The 21455-nt window shown below is 46.2% G+C and overlaps 1 protein-coding gene across 1 annotated transcript in view; it reads right to left on the reverse strand.

Moving 5' to 3' along the window:
* Positions 1-704: 704 nt before the first annotated feature.
* Positions 705-21455, reverse strand: part of CFAP74 (cilia and flagella associated protein 74) — a 40613-nt gene continuing 19862 nt past the window's right edge. Inside the window, exons 18-42 of the mRNA XM_027702206.1 lie at positions 21081-21254; positions 20496-20614; positions 19817-19883; positions 19334-19423; positions 19053-19214; positions 18155-18317; positions 17094-17206; positions 16504-16626; positions 15409-15530; positions 12731-12859; positions 9799-9886; positions 9279-9452; positions 7943-8076; positions 7079-7355; positions 6516-6623; positions 5756-5913; positions 4451-4585; positions 3967-4076; positions 3564-3619; positions 3205-3324; positions 2801-2953; positions 2348-2477; positions 1662-1816; positions 1068-1164; positions 705-818 (exon numbers count right to left, since the gene is read on the reverse strand). Of these exons, the coding sequence (XP_027558007.1) occupies positions 1105-1164; positions 1662-1816; positions 2348-2477; positions 2801-2953; positions 3205-3324; positions 3564-3619; positions 3967-4076; positions 4451-4585; positions 5756-5913; positions 6516-6623; positions 7079-7355; positions 7943-8076; positions 9279-9452; positions 9799-9886; positions 12731-12859; positions 15409-15530; positions 16504-16626; positions 17094-17206; positions 18155-18317; positions 19053-19214; positions 19334-19423; positions 19817-19883; positions 20496-20614; positions 21081-21254 (3120 nt within the window). The 3' untranslated portion in view covers positions 705-818; positions 1068-1104. The remainder of the gene's footprint in view (positions 819-1067; positions 1165-1661; positions 1817-2347; positions 2478-2800; positions 2954-3204; positions 3325-3563; positions 3620-3966; positions 4077-4450; positions 4586-5755; positions 5914-6515; positions 6624-7078; positions 7356-7942; positions 8077-9278; positions 9453-9798; positions 9887-12730; positions 12860-15408; positions 15531-16503; positions 16627-17093; positions 17207-18154; positions 18318-19052; positions 19215-19333; positions 19424-19816; positions 19884-20495; positions 20615-21080; positions 21255-21455) is intronic.

A 21455-nucleotide genomic window follows, 5' to 3' on the forward strand; every position in this document is an offset into this window, starting at 1 on the left:
CTGGCACTGACAGGGAGATCCTTCTGACAGAGCCAGGCAGGAGTTCAGGAAAAGGAGGTTTTGCATTATTTGCAATTGCAAACTGCAGTTGTTGCTTGTTTATCAAGTTCCACGCTGGTTTTGCAGCCCATGGCACACACCTCTGTGCACCAGATTCCATAAGTCTGCATGTGCTTCCACTTATCTCTACCTCAGGAGTCAGGGGTTGCTCACACCCTGCCCCTGAACACAGATCCTGTCCACAGAAGTTAAGGAAGGATCACTTCAAAACCCTGAAAGTGTGTCTCTTTTGTAACAGGACAAATGGGAGAGTCCAGGATATCTGGTTATACATGAAACAATTTTCTAGACACTTAAAACACTCCAGAGAAGCGGCAGAGAGCAAACACATCTAATAACTTTGTAGCAGTGTTACATTATAATCCTTTTTTGCAAGTAAGTTGCAGAGGTGGATGATCATCATTAAGATACAACTGCATTAAAATTAGGACAGAACTTTCCTCAAGAGAAAGTTTCCTGCATTTTTGTGTGTGTTACAAACACAGGCTGTACCAAAATGCTCATTTGTTCTGATTCTGGGAAAATTGTCTCCTAATTGCCTTTTTCTTAAAGGAGGAGGAGCATTCCCATGTCTCCTCACTCCCTGCTCTGTGACAGGGTGTCAGTGGTGGCACTTTACCTGCTGGCAGTGCTTCCTGTGATGGCACAGATGGTGTTACAGCCAAGGACTCCACGGGCACGTCCAGGGGAAGTCCCCCCTCCACAAACATGGGGTGTTCCCGCGCTGCTCCCCGCAGGGGGATCTCGTGGGCTGTTTGCTGGGGGGACACAGAGCCTGGGATGCAGCTGGAGCTCAGTGGAGTGACAATTCCATGCCACAGCAGCACCAGGGGCATGGAAATCATGGCACCCCTCCTATGGAGTGATCCAGGCCAAGAACATCCCCAGTGCAGGAGCCCTGCCCTGCCCACCTGGACCCTCCACTCTGGGCACTGTGCCCCAGGAGGGGCTGCATGAATTCTTTATACAAACGCCACCAAAAAGAGCAAAACTTCTCTGTTGCAAACCTGGCTGAGGTTCGTGAGCCAGGACCAGTCTCCAACTTCAGCTGGCTCGGGTTTGCATTCCCAGTGACAATCCCCAAGGTCTCTGGAGACACAAACCCCGCGGAGAGGAGCAGTCCCTGCCAGCCCTGCCCTGTCTGCAGTGCTGCTGCCGGGCATTAGTGGTCACTCTGCCCTCGCTGTTGGCCCCCGTGTCCTGGCAGGGCTCGGGGTGCCCGCGGTGCCTCCACCTGCCCCTCCGGAGGTGCATCCCGGGCTGCTCCGCAGATGGAGCCTCGGCCCTGGCCGCCGCTCCGGCCGCTCCCTGGGGCTCCCTGCACCTGTCAGCCCCTGCCAGCCCTGCCTGCCCCTGCCATGGACCGTCCCTGCAGGGACCCGCCCGGAGCTGTGCCCGGAGCTGTGCCCGGAGCTGTGCCCGGCGCTCACCCCCCACTGCAGCGGGGAGGGGACGGGGCCGAACTCCGAGTCGCTGTTGTTGTCAATCCGTGACTGAATGTCCAAACCTGAGAAGGGTCAGCGGGCCCCAGACCCGCCCTCCCCTCCCTATTCCGGGTCAGGAACATTCAGACTTTGCTCCCATAACCCAGGAGGTCTCACCTTGCCAAAGAGCACGACCCGCAGGCGGTCGGAGTAGTACAGACTCTCATGGTCAGGGCTGAAGGTAACAACAAACTCCTGGCTCTTCCCAGCCTCGATTTCCCCCTCTGTTGGAAAGACACTGAACACACTTAAGCCACTGTAGTTCTGTGTTCCTGGTAAACAAAAATGAGGGTACAGATAAGAAAGGAGGACAGCTCCATCTTACCTCTTCATAAATTTTAAACCCATTTAATTTTTGTTGGAACAGTGAATAAATAAGAGCTGATACATGGCTTTGCAGCAAAAGAGGGTGTTAGAAACACCAGATAACTCCATCCATCAGTTTGATAAATTCATCTCCAGAGGAGCTGAAGCAGCATCACCAAACCCTTCCTATATTCTGACGTGTTTTCACAGAGATGGACACCCCTAAGTATAATCTGTAATAGGCAATTACTGTGTGGGTTTATTTAAACACTAATATCTCTTTCCTCGTGGGTATTTGCTGAGGCTGCATAAATTTACAGCTGCCCATATTGTAAGAATCAGTACAGCTCCTACTGGGGAGCAAAACCAGGGCTTTAATTTCAAAGCTGTGATGCCCCAGGTCTGACAGGGGCAGATCCAGCAGGACAGAGCAGTGCTGCTTTACACTGCCTGAGTCTTCAGCAAAGGAAAAAGAGGAAGGAAAGACCCAAGTTTACCAACAAACTCTGTTCTCTGCCCAGAGGAGCTGAGGAAGGCCGGGATGTTCTGCCGGTCCCTGTCCCAGGTGGGTGACAGCGAGTCCAGCTGGGTGCAGAAGGGCAGGGCCAGGCTGGAGGTGTTCTGGACCTGGGGACATTCATTCACACACAGCAGTGGCATCAGGGAAATGGATTCTCAGGCCTGGAGGGTCCATAGCTGGCAGACTGGCTGCACTGATGTTGCTGCACTGCTGCAGCTCTGTGTCCCCAGATGCTACTGAGGACACACATCAGTGCTGCCCAAAACGTGTCACACCAACCCCCACCCCAGCAGGACCAGGCTCCTCTGAAGTGTCTCCCATCAATGATTTTGGTCATTGCCAGACTTGGACAAAATCTGAGAGGAGACAACTCATGTCCACTTCCTCCCTATTCCTGACGCGCTTCCCGGCTCGGCACAGAGGGACTCACCTGGACTGTGGAAGTCACCTGTTCCCCAGCCATGACATATCCCATGTCCAGCACTCCTTCCACAGAGCAGACAGTGCCTGGCACCACCCCGTGCCCAGACAGGCGCAGGCTGAGGGTGGAATTGGCCACCCTGATGTCCAGGGTCTCACAGAACTGCCAGGAGGAATGTCTGGGTTATTCCATCTGCTGAAGGAAACCTCTCACCCCTCCAACAGACCCCCTCCCACAAATGGACCATTACAGAACTCCTGGGGTGAGTGCACAGACACTAAACCCAAATGTTGGGAGGGGCAGCAAAGGTTTTCTCATTATTTAGAGTCTCATCCTGGTTGGTAACACGTGAGTTACACACCCCTCATATCTCTCTCCTCCTTCCCCCCATTGCTGTTGTATCTCCTACTCACCCATTTATCCTCATCTGGACAAAAGGAGATGACCAGGGCTTTACTTTCACCTGGCTCAAGCATTCCAACTGCTCTCACCAACAGGAAGGGGCCGTTGGGATTCAGAGCTGAGAATCCCAGCTAAAAGGGTGCAACTCAAGGAAAAACATTCATAAAGATTGAGCAAAAATATGTAAGAACAGACTCTACACATTGTTTATGTGTCTTCAGTCTGAACTAACCATCTCTGAGCTTCTGAGAGATCAGTAACTCAGAGAAGGTGAAGCTGATGCTTCAGTGTCCACCAGGTCCCCCTGCAGAGGAAGAGGATGAGGCAGAGGCTGGATGGCAGGGGAGCTCCATGTCCCACACAAGGATACCCTCACCCTCCCTGGGGAGATGTTCTGCAGGGTAACTCGCTTCATGGTCCTGTGGCCTGTCAGGAATGAAAACAGCTCCAGAAGTGATGATGTTCAGTCCTGCCCTCCCATTCCTCCTCCTCACTCCTGCTCTTCCCCGGGCCAGACACTCGTTCCCTGTCCTTGGCTAAGGCACCAGGCCAAGCTCACCAAAATGCTTTCAAAGTTGTCGAGCTCCCAATTCCCTGCCTGGGACCAAGGCTGCTGTTTGCTGGGCCCCAGCTGGCCAGACAGGCTCCTCGTTTTCCACCCAAGTGCCCATTAAGGGCTAATTTCTATCCTGACTTTGGAAACCCCAAAACTATGCTCAGAGGACCCTCCTGTCAGACAGAACCCACTCAGCCCTGGAATTCAGGCTCCATACCTACAGAAACATCTCCAAACTCGACCATGTTGTCCCCGCTGTCTGAAGTGACCAGAACAGGAGGGGCCACGGCTGGACAGTGCAGCTCCAGGTACAACGTGTTGTAAGGGCTGGAGAGAGAGGAAAGGGAGCCAGGGAGTAAAAGGGCAGAGCTCTTGGATCGCTGAGAAATAAGAACTCCAGCCAGAAATCAGCTCATCTCCCAGGCTGTGACTGCAGGGCTGTGACAGCACCACACGTGACTCCTGGTGCTCACTCTGTGCCCAGGCAGAGCCATGAACTATCTGGCTTCAAATTCTCACACAATTATTCTTTGAGCTGCTTTGATATTCGTGTCTTTGATTCTTATCCAAGTGGTGGGCTGTGAGCACGAGCTCCTACCGCTGAGCTATGAAGTCACCAAGATCAGAAAACAAACTTCTCCCCCAAGGGAATAAATCACCACCATTTCCCCCCAGCATTTCTGGACTATCACTTCCAATACCTGCAGCTCAGGGGTCCAGAGCCCTTCTCTCCAGCAGCCTGTCCACTTGCAACAAAGCAGGGAATGATGTATTTCTTAAAACTCCCACTGAAACTCCTCATCAGGGAGGCCTGGGCTGCCCTGTAAGCATCAGAACTAGAGAATCCAGGAATAAGAATCATCTCAGTGAGTGAGAGAGCAAGAAAAACATCAAATAAATATCTACTGAGCTACTTGTGATTATTGTTTCTTAGTCACACATTCAAAATTGGATGTAACAGTGAAACCAAATGACTGTCAGTTATGGGCCCACCCTACAAAGTGGTTGGCTTTTATTGCCAAAAGAGAATAAAAACTATAAACCCAGATAGCAGATGTTATACTAAAGACTGCAAAATCCTCAATACAGTTTCCTTTGCTTGAATACATCAAGTATTCCAGTGTCTTCCAGTCCTTCTATGTCACCTCAATGACATGGAAACACACAGGATCACATCCCTCTAGTCCAATATGTGAACAATACTTTTAAACAGGAACTTTGTTTTATGACCTCTACTGAAAGTATTTAAAAACTATAATTACTGGATTGCAATCAACATGAGATTTTAGTCAAAAATATCAATACATCCAGTACAGCCAAATCCCTGGTGCTTCACTATGTATTTACTTCCAAATTCCTCAGATTAGGCAGAAATGTGGCTCTGAGAAGTTGAATTATTTGCTAAACCAGGGACCTCGAGTATCAGATTTTGCATCTAAGAACCCAAATTTGCAGGCAGCACATGCTGCCAGTGCTCACTGAGGTGCACACCCGGGACAGAGACTGTCCCAAAGCACATTTCCCAGCAGCATTTCTGTGATGAAGATGACTGTGACTGATGGCACAGGCTCTGCAAAGCCTCCAGTTAAACCCAGCAGTGCTCCACGCTGTGCATTTGGGCCATCACATGGTTCTGTCAGGTCTGTTCACAAAAGGTGTGTTGGTGGCTGTTTCTGTGGGTCACCAAGTCCAGCTCTGCAGTTGCCCTTTAAACAAACCCTGTGTAGGCTCAGCCCGAGCCACGCTCAGCCCCAGCTCCTGCTCCCTGACAGATTCTTTGAAGTCTTCAATCCTTCTGATGCATAAAGGGATTCTTTGCCTCACATGAGAGGGTACAGCTGTGTGGCTCTCAAGCAGCACTAATTTTGGAAACAGCCTCTGCAACACAGCTAAAGCTGCTCCCTCTCCAGTTTGCTTTCTTGTCTACCTACAGCTTTAGTAGATTTATTAAACTACTTATAAAGAGAATGTTGTCTGTGTAGTACAAGATGCTTTTGCTGACTTACTCAGGCTTTAACTCTTCAGGTTTTGGCTCTCCAGTCAGGCTCTTCCTGCCTCCATTATTCCCAGGCTCTTTGGGGATAGAAATGCTCAATTTCTTTCCCTCTCTCTTTTCATTTTTCTTCTCTTTGTCCATCAGACCCTGAGGGTCACCACTGGGAATCTGCCCAAGACAGGAGTTAACAAAGACACAGCCCAAGGCCACAGAGCCAAGGAGGTGACAGAGGGCACAGAACAAGGGACAGCAGGACTACGGTGACAGCCCACAGACATTTCCAGATTTACAGACAGTTCCAATAATGTAAAATTAAGTTAAAATGGACATATTTTACCCCCTTTTAAGAGAGGGGTTCTGTATCTTATGGGAATTTTACCCGTTTATCTCATAACTAAAGACAGCCACAGGGGGTCACAAATGAACTGACCCAAGGGTTGCACATAAAGTCCCAGGATGCTGTAAATCTGCAAGCAGTGTAGAAGCCTCTTTTTTTTTTTTAAGAGTATTGCAGTTGGCATTTGCCATAAAATCCTCTAGGAATGCTTTGGAAGTGGTGAGCAGGAAATGAAATTGCTGCTCAGTGAGGTGGCTGCACGTTCAGTGCCACAGCACAGTCCCCCCCTCGTCCTCTGCAGGCAGGTCCTGCCCGGACCACGAGCCTGGGCCTCATTAATATGCAAATAATTTTATGATAAAAATACCACCCAGAGAAACAAATCTCTGGAAGTGCCAGACCAGCAGCATGTGCTGTTCTTAGCATTCCTTACTTGAATTCCTGCCTCTGGCACAGCTGCTCTGCTCAGCCTGCGAGCTGCCTCCTCCCTGACGAGCTGCTCCGGCAGTGTGGGGCTGAAGGACACTCGGATGGAGCTTTTCTGGGAATGGGAGAGCACAGCAGGGGTGGAGGGCACAGCTCAGCCCTCACCACAGAGCCCCAGGGAGCACACACAGAGCACAAGAGTCACACACAAAATACACTTTCCCCCTGGTGAATCAGAGGATCCTCAGGATCAGGTCACTCACAGCTCTTTTGGGAGCCCAGGATGTCACAGTGGGCTGGGTTTACATGACCAGTACTTTTGATATTTAAACATTCTTCAAATAAATCCCAGTGATAAGACTGGGGAAATGTGAACACTCCCATAAGGTTTTAGACAGATTTGGTGGTTCACCCTCAGGTCTGATATAAAACATTATTTCAAACAATACAAAATATTCCGGTTATTCTAATAATAATCCACGTTTTGAGCTTCATTTACAGGTGACAGCCTTTGTGGAGACGTGATGATCAAAGATTTGGCAGAACACTTGACATTTAAAGTGAATTTACCTGCCCAGGCAGCACAGTTCCCACAGAAGGTGTAATTGTCACGGGACAATCCTCTGGCACATGGAATTCAAAGGAAGTGGGTCCAACTGGGGCAGGTTCCCCATTTCCAATCCGAGGGACAGCGTGGATGAGGCTGTTCCCACTCACGTGGGGATTCAGCACGTCCAGGGTGGCTTCAGACACAGAGTTCAGAGCTGTTGCAGCAAACTGAACCAAGGAATGAGACAATTCAAGAGGTGGGTGGACTCTAACTGCTTTGCATGACAGCTTGAATTGTCTAAAAATAAACACATGATAAATTGTCTCAGCATAAAATAGTGTCTTAATCAGCCCGGAAAATAGGGAGCTAATCCTGTAGTCCCTATTTAAGCAGAATTTCAAGCTTGCAATGGGAATTTTGCCTAAAGATGAACAATAATACTATCTATTTTTAATGCACAATTGGCCAGAGTCCCTGCTTGAATTCTTCCTCTGTGAACTTCTGGAAACACATCCAGTCAAATCAAAGTTTATGCCATCATTATTGCAGCAGCACGAGCTTAATGCACGAAGCATTTGTACAAAACAGAATTTCTTCAGTGGTTCTGCAGGTTGGGCTGACCTGGGAGCTTGGAAATTGGACAAGGATCAACTTGAGGAGGGGTAGGAAAAGTCAACTGAGTAAAGACAAATGTGTCAGCCAAGGGGGAAACCAACAGGCACCGAGCAACTCCTGTCAACTGGAGAATTCCCACTGGCCTCACGTGCTTATCCCAGACTTTCCTCCTCAAAGCAGGCAGGGCTCTAATTTCTGGAGTAGCTTAACAGTGGGAATCCACTGTGATTTAGGTTTCCACATCACCTGTATTCAGTCTCTTCCCATACCTGTTAATCTCTGTGGTGCAGGTGAGGTCAAAGCTGTACTCTTTTGCCTTGGTAGCTTTAAAGATTATGTCCAATGTCAGGCTCTCCAGGGGAAGAATAACTCCAAATCCATCGTTGGGTTGAACTTCAACAAACTTCAAAATGGCAGAATAAGAAGTTATTAGTTAAATTATCAGTTTATTAATAAATTAAAATGAGACATTACTGGTAAGGTTAAGAAAATTTTGTTATTATATGTGGAAGTGTCAAGAAAAGAGAAACCTTCTAGAGAGAAGCTTTGATCTGAGTTCCTGATGAGTCTGATTGAAATGCAGATTTCTCCTCTCAGTAACTCAAAAGGGATTAAATCCATTAACTCAGACTTCAGGAGAATCCCTTCCCCAGCTTCTTCCCTTCTATGGTAATCACCCTTCTCTAGTGTTTATTTACTCTTCATAGACAACTGAATGAAATCTGATAAAAATCTCAGCAGTTCCCCTGTCTGTGAGAGCTGATCCCTGTTTGAGGAGCAGATTCCCCAGTGACAGGGCCAGTTTAATTCCCACACTTGTACAGTGGTTTGTGTTAGAGTTGAAGATGATTCAAGAATGTCTCCCCATCCCACTTTAAGCTCACCAGGAAACACACACTGTGAAGCAAAGCTTTCACAGAGCTGAAGTTAACAATTTCCTTCAGCTCCCTCCTTGATTTTAATCCCTAAACCAGCAGAGAACAGGAGAATGCCTAATTAAATGTCAGGTTCCTCTAACTCTGATGCCAGTGTGCCAAACCATTTCACACTGTGATCATCCTGCTATTATGGAGCTTGAACAGCCAACTTTGTGCAAAAAATACTTCAGCAGGCCCAGCCCACACGAAACCAGCAGCTCCTGTGATTAATTTGGCTTCCACATCCACTTACAGTCAGTCAGAAAGTGCCCAGGAGTGGCTCAGGATTGTCCCCAAGGGGCGGTCTGGGCATGGCTTAGAAGCCATCCTGCTTTAAAGACAAAGCCTTTGGGCATTTGGGTGCCAGTTGGGCACAGCCACATCCCCCAGCCTGTTTTACACGTGCCCAGTGAGCACCAGGTGCTCTGTCAGGAGCCTTCTTGGTGTGAAAAACCAGGTGTTCTAGTAAAGGAACAGTAAAACCTCCTCCCAGTGTTTACACTGCTTGGAAAAGGCAGGGGGTGTAACATAGTGGGATTCACCCAAACCAGCCCAGAACCAGCCCAGGGGCTTCCCCAGCATTTGCACCCACCAGTCCTGATTTATTTACTCTCCCATTGACACACATTCCCAGGATCCTGAAATCTCTTTTGACAGCAGAAGAGGAGTGTGTGGGATAACCACATACCTCTGGCAGCCCCACAAATCCAAACTCCTGTGGCAAGATGCATTTGTTTGTCACCGTGACACTGGCCTGCACAGCTTCATAGATGGTGCAGTGCCCAAAGTTGATCTCTGCTGGGCTGATTTCCAGATCAGAAGTAGAGACAATGGCATGGACAGTAAAATTGACTGTTCTAGCCTGAAACAAATGCAAGAGCACAAGATGAAAACCTCCCCCTGTGGGGTGTAAGGACAGGATTTAAGTGAAATGTCACCCAAAAGGATAACTGCAAACCAGTTCTTCTGCTCTGTTCCTTGCCAGTGCCATGTGAGAGGAGCACTGACTAGGAGGGATTGGACTTTCTGTGTTGCAACCACGTGACAAGAAGCCACTATCAAATCTCTATTAGCACTTTGGGCATCTTCTACTGTTATCAAACTTCAAGTAGTAAAGAACCAATGTAAGGTTAGGTAGGGTTAAGTGGCCCTTCACCAGAATAATTGACATTCACTGCCAGTCTGATAAGGAGCATCACACACAGCACCTTGTCCACGATCACTATTGTCACTGGGACCTCCAGGATTCTTGTCTCTGCATCGAAATAGTTCCCTGCATCTTCAGGAAGAGACTGCCTGAAAACCCAAAAGTACAGTCAGTGTCATTAAAATATTGTGGTTATTTTCTCACTGAGGGGAATAAGAAACTTCTGATGGATTATTTCTCAACAGAAAGAAAAACAAACCCAAACCTGTTACTTAAGGTCTAAAAGTTTTATTATTCACAATTTTTAATCTTAGCTTAATCTTAATTTAATCCTCCTCGAATCCTCCTGTGTAGGGAAGTCTAATTAAAATCTTGCATGGAAGATATGTGCAAGCGTTAAGGAAAATGAAAGAAGAATGGTAGGAGAAAATTCCAATCAAAAATTAGTGACCTCTGAAGTCCCACCTTCTGACCAAGACAATGAGGATGCAGTCAGGTCAGGAATGTTCTGGACTTGTCCCAGATTTCCCACAGACTGGCACCCACTCTGAGCAGGAGCACAGGGGCTGAAAGGTGGCTGCCAGGGACATCAGATGGATTGACCTTGTACAGTAACATTGGGGTTTTTTTGATTTTAAAGACAGGATTTTGGACGTACAGGATTTTAAGGGAGGTCACTGAGGTCAGCATCCATTTATCCTTTTTTTTTTAAAAAGCCATCCAGTAATTTAAAATTCTGAAAAATTAAAAGCTTACTCTCTAATCAGAATATAAACCCTGTGCATCTTTGCTGCAGGCTCAGGGTGTGCCCAGCCCAAGCAGGCAGGGTTTCCTGTGGGCACTGCTGCCAGTGAGCAGCCTGGCTGAGGCACAGCCACTTGTACAGCCCAGAGAAACAAAGGGAGCTCCTTTGGAGCCCAGCAGGGCCTGGTTACAGACCAGAGCAGGAATTTTGTAAGGAACATGCAGGTTTTCTGTAGGTGAAGCATCTTGCTCTCACAAGCTCCATTTCAGAGCTCCAAGCCAAGACAATACAAACCTGGAGCATTTTTAGCTCTGCTGCTCTATTTATAGTGACTCACAGCACCAGAGTGAGTTGTTTCCTGTTCCTGGGTCTCCACAGTGCTCATGTTCTACTACTACTCATGGAATTACATGCAATTCTTTGATGTATTGTTAAAGAACAGGTAATGAATAAAAATAACACCCACTCATCACCATGGTGATCCAAAATCTAGCTGCTGTTATTTTGCAATAAGGCTGATGTTCAAAGGTATTGGTAACTTCTTTACAGATGGGAACTGGGGTTATATACAAGGGAGGAACACAGCACCAGCTTCCACTTAGTCACAGGACATTGGAAGAGCAGGAGAAATCAATCTATTTCAAAATAATCCAGAGGGGGAAAAATAATTGTGACTGTATGGAGACAGGAGTGGACTCTCAATTAGCTGCTGTGCCCTGGGGAAAAGGGCCTGAAATCCTTCAGACAGTTCTCTGACATGGCATGGAACTTGCCTAAACAGAAAATGCTGGCTTCAAACCCCCAGAGAGGTGAGTATTGGAACACCTGCCTGAGCAGGTCCATGTGCACAGAACACTGGGGAGAACTTCCCAAGCCTCCAGCCAGCTGTGTGCTGCTGGCACTGCTGAGTGGGGGTTTCTCTTCACTTTGGTGTCACTTTTAATGCAGCTGTTCTATTAATAGAGCTCATAATGCCAAATCACTGAGGAGGCCTCACGGAAATGTGTCACTGGCTCAGTCCTTCCCCAGCTCATCGTGCTCCCCACGCACGCACTTCCTCCCTGCATTAGGTCTTTAAGTGATCTGTCCCCTCAAACAGCCAGATACTTATTTTGTGTGTCAGAAATGCCTTAATCTCATCAAATCTCCTTTCTGAAGCTTCCCCGTTTTTTAAAGGAAGATTAAGGTTCTAAATCCAAGCTCTGGTTTCTATCCACTCCGAGAGGGTAACAGTGCTTAGAGCAGATGAAGCTGAGGAACTCAAATATGTCATCATGTTACAGTTGTTGTAATCTGAGGGGATTTGAGATGTTGGGAGAACTGTAAATACTTTTAGTTCTTTGAATACTAACCTGGTGAAAATTTTGAAATCAGTGATTAGACTCTCAATGCAGAACCCAGAAATGCTGAGCACATCAGTGAGAATCCAAAATACATCAATGGGACTGGAAAACCTACATCAAAGCAGCAGCAGGTTTGCAGCAGCAATCACTGCCAAAGCTGCTGAAGTATTTGGCTGTACACCAGAATTAATTCCATTTTTCATTTACATTTCTATGTGAAAAGAAATGTCCCACTAAATTCCTTAGGATGGCAATGACGAGGTAAATAAAATTAACAGTGGTTAACAAAAGCTCTGGCCTTTAAATTTTTAAAAACTGGAATTCCTTGTTTCCTATCACTGAGTTATGTTTGTATATGTAGATGTACCATGAAATGGAGAAGAGAAACTTGCTGAGATAAAGCTTTTAGCATTAGGAGATGTTACATAAAATGTCACGTGAAATTCAAGATCGATACCTTCATCTTTTGGAGTAAAATGTGCACGGGGAGGAGAGAGATGGACAGGAAGCCCAACCATTCTTACCTTATTTAGCAAGCACAGGAGTTGTTGTCCAGAAATTATTTAACCAGTGATCCATGAAGCAGCCACCTGCCTCAATAAGCTCTCTCCTGGCTCAGAATAACTTCCCACAGAAACGGGAGCAGCCCACCAGGAATGAGACTGCTCCGCTTCTCCCACTGCTGCCCCCCAGGGAAGGCATTGCCTCCCGGAATGGGAGCCAAGCTCATTTCCTCCCGGAGCATCTGGCAGCTTTTGGGAGCAGAGAGGAGGGAGCCCAGGCCTGCAGTGACCAGCAGTGGGAGCCCAGCCTGCTCAGGGGGAAGGAACAGCAACTCTGCTTGGCTTTGCCACTGGCATCATCTGAAACCCGGGAAGGTTCCTGTTTGGGTTGGTGTTGGTTACCTGGGCAGGAACTTGAGCTGTGCACTGAAGGCTGACTGAGCCTGGATGTAGCCTGTCCTTGGGAGCAGCTCCAGGTGCTTGCTCAGTTCTTTGCACACTTCAAACTTGAAACGCAGCGTGGTGGTTGCTCTGTAAACAGATCAGACGCGCCTGGGTGGCTCTGGGGCCACCTCAGCAACACCCCCTGCACCTCCACACTGTGATTAGAACAATCCCAAGCTCCCTTTGAAAATGAAGGGCATGGAAAACTGCTACAGCAAGTTCACATAGTCGTGTTTCTCTTTTAAGTAGGGAAAACAAGATTTGGGAAGTACTGTAACAAAGCCAGCTGTACTGCAAACAGCACACACAGCTGATCCAAACTGAACCATCCCAGCTCAGCACAGTGGTAAGTCAGGTCAGGGGGGAGTCAAAGCCAAGTGACTGTGAAATATCAGCTAATTATTTGCTCCTAACACACTCTGGCTCTATCTGGATCAATAGGATGACTGGAACCCTGGTGACTTCTTTAAACAGATGTGAATTCACAGATCTCTTGTAACATCTCCTTTAACAGCAGAGATCCTGCAGGGTTGGAAGTCACAGCATGGCTGAGCTGGTCCTGCCAGCTCCTCTGCTAAACCTGGGGATCAATTTGCCCCAGCAGTGGCACACTGGAAGCAGGAAACCTCTCCCTGTTTCCTGAATCGTGGCTCTATCCCAGCCCAGCGACAGCCACGGCCCAGCCCCTGTTTGGAATTTGATGCCTAAGTGCAAAATTGCCGAGCAATTTACAAATATTCCAGCCTGTCATTCTCCTTCCCTGGACTGCTTTCCAAGCTGTCAGGCCAGATGGTCTCCTCTAAATCAACAGCTCCAGCATGTGGGACTGGGAGCCTGCAATGATTTCTGACTGTTGAAAATCTAAGAGAATTATATACTACTTCATTAAATCACTGCAGATTATAAACCTGCCCAAGAAATTACTTTTCAAAGTGATTTCTATTGAACAGGATTCTGATAAGACACTTTCACCCTTTGTGCTGCTTCATTACTGGGGTCTGTATGACCAGAGAGAAAAGCCCCAAAAACCCAGAACAGACCCAGTATTAACAAATAATTTGCAATCCAGCAGAGCTTGCTGGGGCACTCCAGTGCCAGAGGTATCTGAGTCCCTTGGAAACTTCATCTTCCACTTCTGCCATGGATGACAACGTCACAGACAGTGAGACCCAGGCAGGAATCTCCTCCTGGTGCCACAGCAAAGTGTCAACAGCTACGAGAGGGAGGAGCTCCTCAGGCCCAACAGAATGATGAAATCTGCCCACTTTTGCAGGATAAAAAGTTGATACATGACATTCCTGCACATGAAGTGCATGGAATTTCATCCCAGCTGACTGTACAACAGACAGTGTTGTACACATACTGTTTGTGTGACTGTACAACAGACAGTCTTTCCTCATGAGGGAGAAGTGGGTGATAAATCAAAGCCTTGACTTGCCAAGGTGCCCAGGACAGGATACTACATATTAAATGCTCTTCATTTAGTGAAACTTGGCACAGGATCAGCAGGTTTTTTCCCTCAGTTAAGAAGTTTTGCCCTAAGCAATTTGACAGCTTCTATCTTTGGGATCCCCTTGAAATCTTCAGTTTTATTAGGAGAGTTATTCTGCTTCTATACTTATAAGTTTTATCCCTGGGTTATCTAGACCAAGTAAAATCACTTACATAACAACTTGTGCTTGTCATATCTGTAAGCTGAATTTCTGAGATAACAGCTTTACTCATTTCTTTCCAACTGTGAAGAATCTCTGCAGTCTGTAATTCTGGTAAGAGGTTTAGCATGGATGCCTTCCACAGAACCAATCTCTCCCCCACCCTCCCACAAACCCACCCCAAGCCTATTGAAATAGACTCTAAGAAATGCAAATTGTTAAAATAAGAACTCCACAGTGACTGTGCTGGGCCGGGGGAAGACACCCAGCACCTGAAGACAAAGAAATGTTCATGTAACCACTCTAATAATCTCTGGAAGCCAAGGAGCTGGAACATTCTCTTTGTATCACAGTGCAAACAGAACCAGTCCTCAGACATGACTGGCTTGGGCTCAGAGACACTCAGATATTTTCCCCCTATAAGGCACTATTTGGTCACTGTCTAATCAGGGGTTCTGTCAGTCCAGGGCACTGCTGAAGGGGTCAGGAAAAGCTGAATCCTTCCCATTTTAGAGTAAATGCAAAAGGACTGACATGATTTATCCAACATCGTATCCCAAGCCTGGAAAGACTCTCAGTCTCCTAAAGCTCTCAGGGACTTTAATTAAGGGTAAAATAGCTGAGAAACAACAAAATAGTATTTTATAAAATTTCCTGGCTGACTCAATTATGCCCAAAGTGCACTTAGTTTTAGACACATTTATCTCTAATAAATGTGTCTAAAACATGTTTATCCCTAATGTTTAGGGAGCAAATTCCACATGATGGGACTGTGGGGCTGCTATTCCCTGGGGACTTCACAGCTACACCACAGAACAGGAACAACACAGAGAATCTTATAGGGGTGGGAAGGTGTGTATTGACTCCATAGCTATGGCTGGTCTCGGGAATCTGGGATAGCAGGACAGCAAAGTGCAATCTCCAGCAGTGTGGGACTCAGAGGGCTGTGCCCCTGGAATGCCAAGGCCATGCCAAGGCACTCACCTGCTCCGCAGGGTCACACAGTCCTGGTACAGGCGGTCGTACAGGCAGATCTTGAGGTCCACATTGGGGTTGGGCACCCAGAGGGGCACATCCACGGACACCCCCACGGCACTGAAGCACAGCTGGCAGGGCACAAACCACAGGGGAGTCAGTTCTGGGAGCCCCAGATCCTCACTGACCTACACACAGCTACAAACCACAGCTGAGCAAAATACTCCATTAGTCATATTACAACAGGTTCTTTAATGAGGCATATCTACAGAAATCATCTGGAAAGGAAACCTGAGATGGGAGGGTGTCCAGCAGAAAAAAGGAATTATAGTTTGGTTTGGACTCTTTGACAAAGAACATGGAGGAAGAGCATCTGCCCCCGACACAGAAATGTTTGAAGTGCATTTAGCTGGAGTGAACTGGCCACAGTCCAGCACCCCTGGGACTGCAGCTCCTTCAGCCAGCAGAGCAGTGCAGTGCCAGCAGCACAGGGCTGGGCTTCCTGAGTGCCCACAGAGCCCAGACCTGCACAACGGGAGCCTGCAGGAGAAGGTGCCCACGGGAGCCTCAGCAGGAATCTGCAGCTCCTTCTGCAGACTGAGGGGAGAGCCAAGACTGGCTACTGAGCTGCTGGGAAGTTTGTCTTTGTTTTTTTGGCAAGCTTCTGTGAACTGTTCCAAGCGGAATTTGGCTTCCAATGAAACTTAGAAACAAAATATGCTGAAGTGGTAACTAAAGTTGTCATCTCTTCCAGCTTTCACACATCAGCTTCACTACTGCCTGCTAAATAATTCCAATTTTGATATACCAGAAAGAAAATAAACTACATGTACTGGGAATAGGGGAGAACACTTCCACATTTGTTTCCAGGACGTGAGGTGTTTTCCAATATGATGTCTGATAAAATGGGAATATCAGGATTATTTGCATAGAAATTTAAGAGAGGAGGTATCATGAGCATCCTGCATCAGAAAGAAGGGCAGGACTTACAAAGTTACCTCCCATCAAACCACCTATTACATAATTCCTGGCAAAAGCACAGATCAGAAGATTTTCAACTCTTCACACAGTGTTTTGAAGCAAGTCTTTCACAAAATCACTCACTGGTTTGCAGTCTGGGTTGTCAAACACGATCACAAACTCTGCCCTCACGTCCCCAGGGACAGCTGGGACAAACAGCACCGGGATTTTCACTGAGCTGAAGGGTCCAACCTCCCCCTCAGTGACCTGAACAACAAGGACATGGCTTTGATGAACATGGAGAAATGGCATTGAAACAAAGAGGCTGTGCATGCTCACACTATACACTCTGCTACACCCAGTTTGTAACTAAACTGAACACACTGTGCACAGAAAACATGGGGATCAGAAGATTGTGTAATATGGCTCAGATCTGACCTTTCCCAGATGTTCTTCCTGCCCCATCCTGTGTGTTGTCACCACACTTGGTTTAACCACAGAACCACACAGCAGAAAACCAGAGTTAAATTGTGGGAAATGTAGAAGTACACAGGATCTTACAGCTCAAAGAAGTCTTTATAGATCCTGTGATTTCACTGTAAAAATTCACTGTGATGGAGTGAGGTCCAGTGGGCTTGAAATGATCATGACCTTCAGCAATTCTCACCAGAGCAATTTATCTGATGGAGGTTTAGCCTAGTGAAATCTTGTCTGCATCTCAGGACATTCATTACCTTTCCAAGCATAATTTCAACTGGTGTTTCTTCAGGAGAAAGTTCCACTGAATCCCGTGTGTTATCTGTGTCCAGGTCTGATCTCATACTCAACAATTCTTGATCAAGTTGTTCTGGGGGGAAAATAAAACAAACACAAACCACAACAAAATGCTGGATGTTTGCATCAATTCACTAAGAAAAATATCCAACAGAGCAGAAGTACATCCCTTGGGGTCAATATTGCAAATCCAGGATTGTATAGCAGTGATGGGGAAACAGGAATGTCTAGAAGGAAATGCCTGCTTGGCCATCCAGCTTTAGTCTGGTCTGGAATTCCACCTGAGGCACCTGGACCTTTCATTACAGAACAACTGTTAATGTTGAGTTAAAAGATGGAGATGTTACATCCAGAAATGCAAACTCAGATGGAAGTGTGAATTGGCTTCAAGAGCAGTTTTAGTGGGACAAAGCAATGCAGCCAGGAGGACCTGGAAAAACCACCCACAACCTTTGCATGGAACTTTTGGCTTCCTGAAATTGGAATGCTCAATATTGGGAAGAAATGTTAAAGAACAGAGATCATAAAGAAATTAAGAATGTCTTTCTTCTACAAGATTGGATTTTATTAAGCACATAGTAAACATTAGGAATGAGATGGAAAATGTCTGAGGTTCATCTTTCTGCTTCCTTGTTCCTAGAATTACAGACTGTAAAAATAAACCTGTCATGTGGATTGCTATTCTGAGAAGTGGGGATTCAGTTGCTGAGACAAGGATGATGTTAACAATTTTGCAATTTCTGAGGCTGGTTGGGTTCTGTGTTCTGGGACTGAATTCTTGATCACTAATGAGAAGTGAGGATCTCTGCTGCTTTTGATATAATGGTGTCAGGACATTATTTTTAGTCATCTTCTGTGAGGCAACACACAAAGAAATATAACATTACTACCAGAATGATGAACTACTTATTTACTGAGTAACTTTGCAAACGGAATTGCAGAGTTCATTCCAGGAAACTGCAGATGGACAATGCCTGGCCTGGGAAGCTGCAGGGTCAGTGTCCCAAACCTGTCACCTCACCCGTGGCACTGCTGCTCGGAGGTCCCTGTGGCTCCTGGGCTGCACAGGGGGTCACCTCCTCACTGGGCTCAGCACAAATCCGGACCTGCTTCCCCAGCCCAGCTGTCCCAGGACTGCTGCTCCCCTCCTCTTCAGGGTCACAGCCACTGGAATGTCGAGGGACCTATTGGAAAACACGTATTTTCTCCTGTGGTTGTTCCTTTAGGTTGCACCTGCTCCAATTTAACAAGCTGTTGCAAGTCAGACCTGTTCTTTCTTGCAACTGTTGCATGTTACAGATGGAGAAATGTGCTGCACTTTCCAAGAACTGAATGTTCTTTTTAGAAATTTATCAATGAACAGATTGGATTTTTGCTGGCTGCCCTGAGCAGGTAAATAACATAACAGGAGCAATACAATACACTGTCAGTTATTTTGCAAATGACAGAACTAACATTTTTCCAGTGGAAACACAGGCAGTTCTATGTCAAAACTAAGTCTGCTGAAACTAGATTTCTCCTTATCACACCCCTTACTTTATTGCTAGTTTTGCACCAGTCAGCATTTTTCTGAAGCCCAGGAGTTGGTATTTTTAATTACTTTGTCAGAATCTCCTCTTTTAACTATTTTTTTGTAATTGTCACAAACGTGGAGAAAATAGGAACCATGCCATAAATTACTAAAATGCTTAAAAAATTAGCATTGTTGGTTTCCCCTCTCCTCACAAAATAATAGTCTTTAATTTTATCTTCAGATATTTGGGTCTAACAGACTATATTTGTACCAACCCAAACGCACTAAAGTTGGGCCAGATGATTTTCTGAGTCCCTTCCGGCCTGAGCTGCTCTGTGACCCTGCGCAGCTCCCCCACACCCCACAAAGCAGTTTCTGCTCATTTAGGAAATGTTTTTGAACCCACCATCCTTCCAGGGGCAGGTTTTCCTGTCGCTCTGTCACCTGCTGATGTCTGAACTTTGAATCCCGTTCCCAGAGCTCCGCTGTTTGTCAGGCTGATGGTCCGGGAAATTGTCTCTCCCAACACGTGGCTGCCGAAGTCAATGAGCTCTTTATCCAGAGCCAGCTGTGAGAAGATAAACCATTAATTACTCCTGTCCTACATAGCCAGGAATGTCAATTAAATGAGCATCCGCCTTCTATGATAAGAATTATATTATCCACATGCTTCCAAGAGTCACTCACCACGCAGCTCTTGACTGTACATTGCAGTGGGACAGAAAAGGAACCTGTCTGTGCCACAAACATGACTTCTCCTGCCAGATTTTCATTTATCTAGAAAACAACAACAAAAAACCCCCCCATAAGTCATTTCCAAAGGTTTAGCCTATGTAGTGGGATGGAAAGCATTTTCATTCATTCTTTGAGTACCATGTTAAAATGTATTTTTACTGATTCTACATTTCCAGTGTAAAACAGCCTTTGGTAACAGCCTGGCTAACTTGATTGTAACTATTTAGAAACTTGTTCTCTTTTGGAGGCATTTTTCCCACATCTACCCTCAGAATATGCCATATTTCAACTTATCAATGCACACAGTTGTCCATGGACAACAGCAGCTCTTCTAGGATGCAGCTTGTTTCCTTGTTAACAGTTAGGAACTTCAATTAATGATGTTTTTGATCAGACTTCGGGATAACAGTAGGATTCTCCTCACTGTGCACTTACCATTGGCTTAAAGGTTACCACGAATTCACAGGACATTCCAGAAGACATTTTGCCAGGTGGGTCAAAACTGTGGAGATAATGAACATAAAACTCCAAATGAAAGCTGTGTATCAAACCTCTAGCTCCTGCCCTGGTAACAATGGCAGGTATTTTTTATTTCCCCCACCACCATCACTTGGACTAATTATCACAAAAGTCAGAATGAGTGACAGGTTAAGGAAGGGCTCCAGAACCCTGCTGCAACTGTGAGACTTCCTTTTGTTTATTTATAAACAGTGAGATAAAATTATCAATGTAGTTAAACTGAGATTAATTTGTAATGTCCCAAGCAGAGACAGTGCTTCATTACATAACCTGGCAGCAGGATTACAGGAATAGATTGATGGGGAAGACCACAAGTTTGCAATTCCGGTGCTCTGTGCTCCAAGACTGATTTCCTTTATTTTGGCAGCTTTTTTCCCTCCCTTTCCTGTCCAATTAAACCGTGTTTAACTCAACCCACGAGTTTTACTTTTTCCCTCCCAATTCTCTCCCCTGTCCCATGGGAGAGGGGAGTGAGGAGCTGCTGTGTGGAGTTTATCAGGGTTCACAGGAATTCCTATTGCTGCAGAACTGGGTTCCAGCTCCTGCAGAGGTACAAAGGGACCACAGGCAAGGAGTTCACAGTTAATTTACTTACTGAACACTGATGAAGTCCTTGAGGCGCTCACTGATCCCCACCAGCCTGCAGTAATTAACACTGTAGGAGGCATTGGTCAAAATTATCTTCTTTTTGTAGGTTTGACCAACATCAAAATCCTTGGAATGCCAAACATAGCAGGTGAATGTCAAAGATGTTCATGGTCTAATAGAGTCATTAACAGTTTTGTTAACTAACTGAAATCTTAACTGCATGGGAGCCATCACTTTAGGACATTATTTTACAGTAATAATACATTTACAAACAATACACAGGTAACAGTCATGCTGCCCTTTAAAAAACACAGAACACAGTCTAACAAGGGCTTTCACCATCTCCTCACCTTTCTGACAGGATTTAAACTCCCCTGAGGACATATTTTATAATTTAGGCCCAAGCAGTAAAACTAAGTAGTTTGTTTAATCTGACTGTAACTCTACTATGAGATTGTTAGTGAAAAAGGCAGGTGCTGTTCCAAATGTCACATAAAGACATATTAAAGGCTGCAACAGAATTTTGATCAAGACACTGGGATACACCTCCAGCAGATCCATGTTTATAATCCCCCAGGGAATGGGCACTGACCTTGAAATGAATGCAGCTGGGCTTGCTGTGGAAAGCACAGCCCTTGTGTTCACGACCAGGCACTGTTTGCTTGGCCAAACTTCCACTTTGGAATTCCTCCATTTTTTTCTCAGACACCTCTTTTTTCAGTGCCCTGATAGCCAGCTGTGTTGGATCCACCTCTTCCTTGGGTATCTGAGAGGGAACAGGCAGAAAAAACAGCAGGGCTGTGTGTGATCACAGCTCAAAGCAGGAAAGTCTGCAAAAGGAAGCTTTCAGTACCTGGCCAGCCTTTGCCAGGCTCTCTCCAGGTCAAACTCAGCCTCCCAACTCCTCCAGGAACAATTTCATTTATTCTTTATTCTGTGCTGTAGCTTCTCATCACCCAACACTATG

This window comes from Neopelma chrysocephalum, unplaced genomic scaffold (assembly GCF_003984885.1).
Source record: "Neopelma chrysocephalum unplaced genomic scaffold, ASM398488v2 Primary Assembly neopelma1_180, whole genome shotgun sequence".
NCBI lineage: Eukaryota > Metazoa > Chordata > Aves > Passeriformes > Pipridae > Neopelma > Neopelma chrysocephalum.